The sequence below is a fragment of the Haliaeetus albicilla genome, chromosome 24 (genome assembly GCF_947461875.1).
Source record: "Haliaeetus albicilla chromosome 24, bHalAlb1.1, whole genome shotgun sequence".
NCBI classification, from domain to species: Eukaryota; Metazoa; Chordata; class Aves; order Accipitriformes; family Accipitridae; genus Haliaeetus; species Haliaeetus albicilla.
In genome coordinates, this window is record NC_091506.1 from 7,082,129 (window position 1) to 7,094,209 (window position 12,081).

The 12,081-nt window shown below is 36.8% G+C and overlaps 1 protein-coding gene across 1 annotated transcript in view; it reads left to right on the forward strand.

Annotated features, from left to right (window-relative positions):
- Nucleotides 1-12,081, forward strand: part of SUCLG2 (succinate-CoA ligase GDP-forming subunit beta) — a 134,631-nt gene that overhangs the window by 68,706 nt on the left and 53,844 nt on the right. Inside the window, exons 6-9 of the mRNA XM_069811890.1 lie at nucleotides 54-143; nucleotides 2,527-2,623; nucleotides 8,355-8,516; nucleotides 10,032-10,174. Of these exons, the coding sequence (XP_069667991.1) occupies nucleotides 54-143; nucleotides 2,527-2,623; nucleotides 8,355-8,516; nucleotides 10,032-10,174 (492 nt within the window). The remainder of the gene's footprint in view (nucleotides 1-53; nucleotides 144-2,526; nucleotides 2,624-8,354; nucleotides 8,517-10,031; nucleotides 10,175-12,081) is intronic.

Below are 12,081 nucleotides of genomic sequence, written 5' to 3' on the forward strand. Positions count from 1 at the left end.
AATCTCCATTCAGATTGAATATTTAGTTGTATTTATGCACGTTATTGTTACAGGAAGAAATAGATATTTTTGAAGGCATAAAGGATCATCAGGCATTGCAAATGGCAAAAAATTTGGGATTCAAAGGACCTTTGCAACAGCAGGTAACCTGACTCTACTCCCTCAGATTTTACTGAAGCCTTTTTAGCCCAGCTATATGATAAATGCTTTCCAAATAGACATGAAAGGCTAAGTGTCCATTAGATCAGGACCGTTTTGACATTTTAAATACTAAATTGCACCTATATAATTGTCATCAGGCTTTAGCAATTTGAATAAGATCCTTATTGTTCCAAAGTGAAAGTCCCTGGTCTTTGAAGCAATTGATGACAACATGCTGTTACACCATGTGGGTTTCTTTTGATTTCATTGGAATTCTGTTGAAGCTCAGTGAATTGCATGGGTAGAGCTTTTTTTGAAAATTTCTCCCTTAATATGGGGAGAAGTAGAAGTGTATCTTTCTGTGTCATTGAAGCCTTTTTCCCCCCTCCCCAGTCTTCAACTCAAAGCCAGAAGGCTGCCAGCTTGTTGTTTTTTCAGTATCTCTTTTCTATATATATTGGAATTCCATATTGTATACAAATATGCAAGATATTTTGCCTTTATGAATCATTTTGCAGAGAAGAGGAAAGCTTGTTTAAGCTACTTTTGCCTAGTTTTTTTCAGTAGTATCAAACAGTCATTTTTGTAGAACTCCTTTATTTTTAATTCAGCAGTTTTAATTATTTTCCATCCCAACCGTGCAATTAACAAATGCATAATCATTAACTTGATTAACACATCTGAAGATTTAGCTGTATATCTAATGAGGAGGAATGATTATGTAGAACCTTTCAACCCTTGAAGAGTTCTGGTACTTAATAATTAACAGCAGTATATGGACTTTTCAACAATACATTTAAATAATGCTGCAGTGAATGCAGTTCTTTTCCTCAACTCAAAGGAATTTAGTGAAGCATAGAGACAAAGTTTTTATTCAGACAAATCCTAGTGTTTACTTATACATTCACTATTTCTAGGTTGGGATTTTATGCTTTGCCTCGAAGAGGCTCAGTACTTGTAGACCTTGAGAAAGAGAAATGTTGACATTAAGCTGCCTGATTCAGAGAGGTGCTGAAAGATGGAGCAGCCCTTAATAAAAGTTAAGCGATTCTGGTGATCTGTTAAAATTACAGCAGTGTACTAGGGCAACAACAGCTTTGCAGGTTGCCCAGAGTCAATGTGGGGTTGCACAGTGGGAATTCCTCCCTAGCATCACTGTTGATAGCCTTAGCCATGTGTTATCAGGATAGTTTGTCAACCGGCGCGTTCATGCCAAGGAAACTGCTGCCTTGATGGGTGCGGATTTATAACTGATAATTTTTTTTAAGTCAAAACCACTGAGAATGCTTCAGCTGATGACTTTTGAGCAGGGAAGACTTCATAAGCAATTCGTATGCTGCTTCCAAACTGTAACTCTATAAAGAGTCTTAGACGTGTTGGTCCCAAAACTGGACACAGCACTCCAGGTGCTGCTGTGTCAGGACTCAGTAGAGGGAGATGGGAACATCCGTCACCGTGTTCTTCCTGATGTAGTGCAGTATTGGGGTTGAGTCTTTCCAGTGGTAATGTTTTCTTTCTTATGAATGACATTATGGGAGAAAGCTGACTTCTGTTTTTTTTTATTCTCATTCACTTTGCTTATTAGGAGAGGTCCCAGATATTTTTGGGTTGTGTACTTCAGTTAACTGATCGGTAATGGAGGAACAAATTTGAATGGTTCTTTATTAGTGCACTTCTGCATCTGCAAACTTAGTTCAGCTAATAGGTTGTCAGTGTGTAATGAACCAAAGGAATTTTTTTATGCACGTTCACGTTGCTGTTGTTTAAGTTGTTCTGTTAATCGAAAAATGTTATAAGAGCAAAAGACTTGGAAGTTAGTAGTCAGTCGCAATACTTTCGGCCACAGAACCAGTTGCAGAGATGGATGTGAGGAACAATAAGAGTATCTTGTAGAGAGTAAACAAGCATGCTTCTGACATAATTTCTTCAAGAAAACATTTCAGACTGATGTAGGAAGGAGAAATTTATATTTTTTTTCTAAAGTCACTAATGTGCACATACTGCGTTACGATTTCTGAATTTAGACTGATTAACGTGAATGCAACTTGGATCTCAGCATACTGGAGAATATGTCATTATGAGCTGTTAGGCACTTTTTAAATTAAACTTGTCATAGTAATAGTGCCGTTTATTTTGTAGAAAATCTCCAGTTCATGTAGTCTTTAAATGCACATTTACTAAATGTTTTGCAGTATCATAATGCTACATTATAGCTATTTATGATACTATATAAATATGATTAAGAAAACAGAAATAAAAGCCGTTATCTAGAGCTAGTGTGACATTTAATACATTAAAAATAATCAATAATGGTTTACCTTTGCCTTGAAAACATTAACTTTTATTTTTCTGTGTGGTAATTGTAAATCGCTTGATCAAATTTAGGCAGCAGATCAAATTAAGAAGCTGTATAATCTCTTCTTGAAAATTGATGCCACTCAGGTTGAAGTGAATCCCTTTGGTGAAACTCCAGAAGGGCAAGGTAAGAAATTGAAGGAAACAAATGAATGCATTATGATTCTTTATTTATGCAAACTATAAATTAAATTGCATAGAAGGCTGTAGCAGCAGCTTTGCATTAATTTCATTTTGTAATGTAATTTAAGCAACATTCATAAATATTCCCATGGCAGATTTTACATTTCAATACCTTTTGTTGTTTCATCCAAATACTGGAAGTATCAGCTTCTACATGTTACGCTTGGTGAGAAACAGCAACATTTTCTGCTCTTCTGCTCTTTGTACAAAGTTGGATTTTTCTTGATTTTGTTTTGGGATTTTTTGGTTTTGGGTTTTTTGTTGTGTTTTTTGTTTTGTTTTGTTTTTTTGTTAATGCTGCTAGAATTACTGAGATTATGTGGAAGGAAACTTGTTATTTTATGTTTGTAAACATATGGGTAAGTTAAAAATGTAAGTGCATGACTCTGCAACCTACTAGAGCACAAGAGAAATTCCAGCTGGAACTGACACTTAGCTTCGTCCTTCGGGAACAAAAAAGGGTAACTGATCTGCTTCCACTGTGAATACAGGGCTAAGAAGGTATAGGGTAAAAATAAGGAGCTAGGTTAGCTTTCACAACATTCTAGTAGTTGGTTTTCCAGCTGCAACCTTTCCTTCCATTTGTCATTTTTGTCCAACTAACTTGGACAAAGGCGAAGAGGGGAGGATGTAAAGATGCCTGTGGTATTTTGAAACAGTGGGGCTGGTCCAGGTGAATCGTAGTTACCACCTCGCTGTTTCATTTGATGCCAGAGCATTTTTACCCATGCATTCACTCATAATGCCAATATTTTACGGTATTCAGGCCCCTTCCCTTTTTTATTTCTTGTCTTTGATTTAAATGGGTAATGATGAGAAGTTGTGGACTCAGGGGGAGCTAGCTGAGACTTCGGTGTCAAAGGCTGCGGTTCACAACCACTAGTGACTTCCTAGTAGAGGCCCTACCTACAGTGTCATTTTGTGATTTGAGAGAAGTTTGAAACTGGGAAGTGCTGGTGGGTGTTTCCTGAGTATTCTTTATCAATGTTTGTCAAAAACTACAATTCCAGCTTTTCACCAACTTTATAAGGTATGCCTACAGATTAAAGTGGAAATTAGAAAACGGAAAGAGAAAGCTTTTACCCATTTTAACAGGCATTAGGAATGTGGCTGCTTAATTGCTGTTCTGGAAACTTTTGGAAAAAGATCACTGCTACATCAGTTAAGAACACGAGTTCCTCATAGGAGTCAGTACCAATGGAAAGAATTAGCATTTTTAAAATACTTTTTATGTGCCCATAGCTAGTTTGTAAAATAAACAGCTTTTCACTAAAAATCCATATTTTTGGCTCAGTTGGTCAGGAATTCAGAAGCTGAACTGTGGCTAGAAACTGCGCGGTCTCTTCCAATTGTCCATCCTTGTTTTTCCCTTTTCATTAAAAAACAAAATACAAAAGAATTGGCAGAGAATTGTCCACAGCTTAAAAGGAAAATTCTGCTGGTAATCAACTCTGAAAATGTCTAAAAGATGTAAAACAAATCCTGTCCCAGAGTGTTTTATTAACACAGCTTAAAAGATGGTGGTCTTTGTTATAAAGTAGGCTCTGGGACACTGAAGTGCTCTGTTGTAAAGTGGCATTTTAAAAACAAATACAAAAAGGAATATCTTGTCTATTATATGAGGATAATTCAGAGATAATGATAAAAATGATAAAATGTGTCATTTTGTTTGTTTGTTTTTACATAATGAGCTGTTTTCAGGTTAAACTAAGCTAGAAGAACATATTTATGGCTTGAATGTATGAATTTTGCTTTGATAGCAGACCTTTTTTGAATTCCTTCTTGGTTGAGGGTGGGGGAGTTTAGTGTTGTTGCCACCAGAATCCTTTAGCTCTCTGGACAGACACCAAATTCTTTAACTCTTTTTATATGAGAATCTTTCACAGCACTGTGTGTTCAGATTTCCAGATCATTTGAAGTACCGTAATAATGTACGCATTGAATCGATAGTTTCTGCGTTGTAAACCTCCCTCAGCTTAATAAATGTAAGCCAAATTCTTAGCAACTAACTCTAGCTCCATTGGTTATTATGCAGTTTGTGAAATGTGTACTGGGGGAGAGAAACAAAAAGCCCTGCTGTTGACCAGTGTAGTTCTATTGTAGGCTGTATTTTAAATGGAAATCTTCAGAACCCAATAGACTGTTGATTTCCCCCACCATTTAAATAGATCCATTGGCCTCATTAGAACCAGTTGAGAACGAGGTGAGAAGGACATCTTCATTTTGTGTTGCACGGTGAAGTTAAAGCAGAACAATGAAATAGGGCCTTGTAAAATGAATGGTCTGGATTTTTCACGTTCTAGCAATGTGCAACACATGACACTTTTGACCTTTGGAAGATGAATGGGACCTTTAAAATAGGTGCAACAAAAACTGCTGGAACTTCCCTGCAGATTATGATGTTCACTTCAATACAAATTCATTGGTACGTTTGTCTGCTCTAATTGATGTACTTACCAGGTTTATTTTGTGGGTTCAAGACCACTGATACTGTAAAAACAAAACTTCCTTCCTCAAAACTTGTTGAAATAATTTTTTTAGTAGACTAATTGACCAAGATACCTTAACGCTACTGGGCAGTGTGGAAGGTACCCGGCAGACCTTTTGCTCAGTCAGATGTCAGGAATTGGGACATCTATGACAGTTGCCTTCTATCAGGCAGGGAAATGAGCTTTAGGTGAGCTCTTTGTGCCAGGACTGGGCTGTTTGCTATTCACACTTGCTGGTTCAAAGCTAGCTCAGATGACTAATACAGAAGCACTTTACTATTCTGCCAAAATAAGCAGAGCAAAGGACAGAATCCCCAGTTCAGTACCTACATCATCTCAGCCATGTAGTCCTGCAAGGAAGACCTTTAAGTATGTCTTGGGAGTTAGTGGGTGGGCACTGTAGATGTGTATAGACACCGAGAAGGGCAGAGACAGTGCTGTCAGATAACAGAATAGGGGCATCATTGAGGTGCTGAAGATGTTGAGGTGTTTGGCTGGGTACCAACAGGGGAAACTGGTAGACGGCTAGGGGCAAGTGAAGGAGAGGACACTTAGGAACGAGGGGAAACAAAGCTGGTGGTCCTAAAAGGTCCTAAAGAACCACGGTGGTACTAACTTTGCATCCTAGCTGGACTACTATGAGGTGGCACTGTGGAAGAAATGAACTGATTTGGATTAGTTACCAACGTAGCTTTTCGGGAATGGCTGTGCATATTTAGTGAGGAGGGCTTAATATGAGGGATGGTAGGAGTTTTTATGTTGTTTTCTCTGAGGTTTTTCCGCATGTGTTTTGCATCCAGGAAGCTGAGGAGCAGAAACAGAGAGGGTTTCAAGCTGTGAAAGCTGTCTTACTAGCAGACATATACAGAAGTCTTCCTGTGCTTATTTCTTTTTTTGCTAGCAGTTTCTCCATCTGAAATGTCTTGAAGAAGAATAAAGATAAAACAAATGGAAGAACATTTGAGTAGCTTAAGGCAGTTATTTCTAATGATAAAATATAACTCTCTGTATGAAGACCATTATTCCTGTCAAAGTAACAGTTAAGATGGATTTATTTCTTGCTGTGTTTTGTGTTTTTCACTTGTGTGAATTTCCATTAGAAAATGCATTGCCATTTGTATTTTCTTTTGTTTAATTTTGTAGCAAATTCTTTAACACTATTGGGTCAGAAGCCTGTAACTGCCAATTTCTTTGGGGGTTTTTGTTTTGTTTGCTCTCAGTGTAAGCTGTTGAATTGGCAGATGACAAAAATCCTAAACTGCTAGCAAAAACAACAGAAGTACTCCATGAATATAAGTATTGGAGCTTTCTTTGATATTTGTTTAAAAGCAAAATTCATTTGTATAATCTATCATGCATGTAACAATGTGCTTTTGATGGTGAAAATGGTTTGATATTAATATTAATAGGTGTTTTTCCTGTTACTTTGTTAAAGATGAATGTTCTGTAGAAATTAGATTCTATTAATGTGACATTGAGGATGTTCATGTGCAAGGTAAACAGAGCTCTGAAACTGCAGTTTTACTCTAGGTTTGAGTTGTTTTAGCAATTTAAGGAACTGAAAGCTTGAAGAAGAAAAATGGTACAGGTCTTGTTAAAAAAAAATTAAAGCAGCTGTAGTACAGTAGAAGTGTATTATGAACTTCAGACGTTTCTCCTTTTGGCAGATTCCCACATGATGGTTGACAGGCTAAGATCTAGACTCTTCCAGGAGATATTTATTATGCACCAACACTCATGAATAGTTCTGAAACTGCAGTCACTGAAACAAAATTTGATCCTGTTTTAATTTAATCTGGTATTGGTTACATATCAAATGTATTTAAAAAAAACCCACAAAAACCCCAGCAACATCAGAAAACCAAAACAAGAAAACCCAATGCAAATCAAGACATAAAACTGAGACTCTCCTGTTTGTGTAAATGTTTTGTTTGCTTTTTGCTTAGGTATTTTCCCGCAAGTTAAGCAATTGTATATTAAAAAAAAAAAACCAAAACAAAAACAAACCAAGAGAGGTATTTGTCCACCAAAAAGATTGTGTGATTAGTTATATTAATTGATGGGTATCTATATCAAAGACCAAAAATTGTCTTTTTAATTATACTTGACCTCTAGTTGCAGAGATGTGTACAATGTTCGTGAGCACATGCACACGTACAATGTGTGTGTTTCAATGGCAATATGAATCAAAACACAGCAGAAAGAAAAACTATTAGATTTTTCTGGATGCAGCATTTAAAGGCACTTAAATCTGACTGGTTTGCATTGAGAAATTAATTATCTTCAGTCAGTAATTATAATCTGGATATAGTACAAATCAAATTACTTGCATAGTGAAATGGTAAGTATAGAGTCTTACATTTACTTACAACATCTTAATCTAATGAGGTGTTTGCCTATGCAAACCCATAGAAATAATGAGTCAGTAAATAGGCAAATAACCAGTTCACTCTACATGCATTTCTGTTACTGCTGGGTTTATGTGAATATTATGTCTACTAGCTAGTCTTTTGTATCTATTATTTAATATAGTCAGGTTTAACTACTTCTTAATTTGTTTTTACAACCATAGCGGATGTTGACATTGATGAAAAGTTTTTTATTTACTTTTAAAAGTTTCTTTATTTAAAAGTAACCTTTTGGTAATATTTAACACATATTGGCTTAAAGTTGTTTTAATTCAAATCTTTAGTGAAAGAATGTGTGTATAGCTAGTAACTTTATAAACTAAAAATATGGCTGAGGAAAGCATTTTGTATTGCTCATAAATAAGTGCATGTTACCAAACATTGCTTTGGATTTCTAACCTGTTACCTGTTGTATGTGTCATACATTCAAAATATTTAAAGTAGACTTTCTTATGTAATTATTGCAATCCACCTGTCCAAATCATAAAAACTGACTTCATAACTTAGGGGAACTTTGTTTAAAGCAAACACAGAAGATCATCCTGTGACAAGGGCATGTGACTGTAGTGTGGAGATGCTTGCTGTACCTTTTCTTAATATAGGATTTAAGGAAAACTTGCCCAACTCTACTGGACTCAATGCTAGAACTTCAGCTGATCATATGTTGGAAGCAGCATCAGTCCTTAAGCAACCTTCTCCCCCTCCCTGCTGTAGTAGTCATAATATTTCAGAAGCTCTAACCGTAATCTTTAAATGCCTGTATGTTTTTTTTCTTTAGTTGTTTGTTTTGATGCCAAGATAAACTTTGATGACAATGCAGAATTTAGGCAAAAAGAAATATTTGCCATGGATGACAAGTCTGAAAATGAGCCTATAGAGAACGAAGCTGCCAAATATGACTTAAAATATATAGGACTGGATGGAAATATTGCTTGCTTTGGTAAGAACAAATAAATCCAAAAGGCATTTGAAGACAAATTCATACTTGTTCAGTGTATAGACTTTGTTTACATTCTGACATTCAATCCACCCTTCGCTGTATTTCAGTCTATTTTGCTGAGGTTGTCTGTCCTTCCACAAGTTCTTGCAGGAATGAAACTAAAATTGTGTTGAAACTGTGATGAAGGCCACAGCAGACAGGCAGGGTGCATGTGGTATCAGAGAGAAGGCAGGCTAAGGGAGAAGGGTGTGGGGTTTCTACATTCTGAATTTTTAAGCTGATGCAATTGGTCTTTCCAGTAATTAAAACAAAACAAGAGAAGTCATCAGAATTCAGTCATTAATTTTCAAAAATGAGACTGTGTTACTTAAAAGACTCTGCAAACATAGGTGTGTAAAAACATGATATTCCCACTTACAACAGAATATTGAACTCCATTTCGCTTTAAGGAAAGCTGCTAAAGAAGCTGCTTGGTTGTTAAAAGGAAAAAAACGGGTTTTTTAGTTTCCTGAAGTTTCTGTAAAACAGAAATTACTCTTGTGTTTAGAAGAGATAATTAAAGAAGTCACCTATGCTCTAAATTTTCATTTTGTACAAATTCTTTTAGCCAGTACAGCTTTTTATTGTGAATCTAATTGAATTAGGCATTTTATCTCAGCTTGATGAGAAAATATCCAGCATTTACTTTGCTTAGATGTGTACTCTAACTGCAAATCCAAAAGATACTGATAATGTGTTGCAGTTGATTCAGTAAGTGACAGTGAGACTTTAATCTCAGTTTAAAAACAAAAACAAACAAAAGAACCAAACCCCCAAAAAACCAAAAACCCAAACAACAATTGGCAACACTGCAGTATTTTATTTAGTATTAGGTATCACTGTTAAATTACAGGTGACACAGAAGCCTTACTTTGTCCAGCAGGAGCAACTTACTGGGGACAAATAATTCTCGTCTACTTTTCCTAGCTTAGAGGATGTTGGTGCCCATGGCAATGCTTCTAGACTGGTGCAAATGCAAAGCAAAAGGCAGTTTCAGGAGCATTTGATATCTGTCCCCAAAATGTGGTTGTGTTTTACAGTAATACAAAGCATCATCTACTGCTGTCACAATAGTAGGAGGGAAGCTTAAGGAGTCAATTTGTCCTTTACGTCTCATGATGCAATCACTATTCCCAGAAGTTTTTGTGTCTGTCTCTCTCTTTTTTTTTTTAAATCAGAAGTTTTTGCATTTCCACAATTACCATTCTGGTGCTCATGCATGCTTAAGGGAAGGTGCGCATCTAAGTCCTAAAATTGATACAGTCATAAAGAAACCTAAATGTCGGTGTGTGTGCACCAGATTTTGAATTATTTGTTGCATTGGATATCCTTAAATAGGTACTGACCTATTTAGAAATAGCTATTTATGTAACATTTTGAGCCATGTTATGTGCTTGTGCTGATACGGTTTAAGCCTTTTCACAAACCTTATATACTTTTATGTGAAATACAACTACTTGATGTTTACGATTACAGTCAATGGAGCTGGACTTGCAATGGCAACATGTGATATAATATCCTTGAACGGTGGAAAGCCAGCCAACTTCTTGGATCTCGGTGGAGGCGTGAAAGAAGCACAAGTATATCAAGCATTCAAGCTGCTGACTGCTGATCCAAAGGTAAAAAAGTTGGGTTGGGACCAGAAATTTCCCCATGCAGCAATACAGTTGTGCTGTTAGAGTATGATTAGTACGCTGAAAAATACAGATAATGGTGTGAATGCTGAGGATGAGTTACTCAAGGGGCAATCTGGCAGGAAAAAGATTTCACTGTGAATCACTGGACTGACTTTTCAGTTCCTGATCCACACTCAGGCTTGCTGGTCAGTCTTGAATGGGTACTTTCTCAAGGCAGTTCAACACGGAAATGCAGATGTGGTAATGCTGAGCATTGCAGTGCTGAACTTTGAACATCTGGCTCCTAAAGTAGAATTTGTGAGGAGATTTAGATACTTAAAATATCATTCCTAACAGTATAGTGCCACTGTAGAGTGAGAAGGAAAATGGGAATTAAGCAAATAGCTAATTCTAAAGGCTGATTTGTACTCTTTTAAGCAAAAGGTTTCTAAAATATCTGATTCTGCACTGTGGGATAGTCTGTGTTTAATTAACATTAACAGGCTCAAATCATAGCTTGGTACTTCATAACACTTCCTTTTGCAGATGGAGGTACAGTTGCTCTTTTCTTTTTGAACAACAGGAGAAGACATTAGTCTGTATGTATTGAGTAGAAGTTATTTCTAGAGATGCATGTTAGCATGCTGAGGTCATTGGTTGCCTTTGCAGACAGAAGTAGAATATCTACTGAGAGAATATTGATCAGGTGTAGGCATTGGAGCAGTGCCACCTGACCATCCCTGCCAACAAGGAGTTATGCTTTTGTATGTAGCCAGAACTTAAGTTGCTGTAGATTTTTTTACTAATGAATATCTGTCGAAGGGCTTTGATCATCTTTTCCATCTCCTGCACCTAAGCATCTCTGCTGAAGTCCCAGTTTCAACATTTTGCTTCTTTTTGTGGATCTGGCTTTGTCTCCTTTATCTCTCTTTTTCTGTGCTTCCATCCATTTTCCTCATGTTCATTGTGTCTGTGATATTAGCTCCTCTAAATACCACCTTCCTGTGAAAATTGCATCCCTGTAATTGTATACCCTGCGCAGCTCTAAGTGACAAAATGTTGTGACTTTTCAAATAGCGGTGGATGTTGTTTGCAGCAATATTTCAAAGCAAAATCGGGAAGGAAATTTACAGTACAAAATAAGCACAGGTCAACCTCATATTGTAAGCTCTTTGCAGTTGTAACTCTGCTTGCATTTTTTTTAAGGCACGTTGTACCTTGGCAGGTCAACTGTACTAGAGAGAGTCATCTGCAATATTTAAAACATTCTTCCTGGATCTTTTTGCGCTCCCATAGACCTGGGTCGTGCTGACCTTTTGTTTGTTGAGGTCTAGGTTTATGTTCTTCACAAGATCCACAGGAAGAGAACTGGTTGTCTCCTTCTGCTTGGTGATCTTAGAAGATTCAAGTCATTAACATGCCTAAAAGAACACAGACTTGGAGAAGTAGAGAAGCAAGATATCTTGCCTGGGGCAGAAGGGAGGCAGGATGGGACTTGAGATTCATGCTAGAAAACCTGATAGTTTCCTTCATTTTCTGATGCTAGTAGACACTGTTATGCTTGTCTTCATTTGTGTAAGTTTCAGCTATTCTCAGGACATTACACAAAGATGTGTTTGTGCATGTTTGAGTTGTTCTGCAGTGCGTGCTTCGTATGATGATCAAGGTTTGGCTGAAATGTAATTTAGTTCTGAAACTTGTGTTGGTGGAGAAGCAGGTGCAGTAAAGTCTTAGATACACAACTTAGCTGATGACTATCACTATGCTAAATGGGTTCTTCTGTCTGCTACAGCACAAACAGCAGGTATTAATTTTGGTGATGAAACTTACAGAGTTTAAACAATTTTAAAACAAAAAGGCATTTCAGTAGCTCTCAGCTATATAACATCTGCATGCCCAACATTTGACTT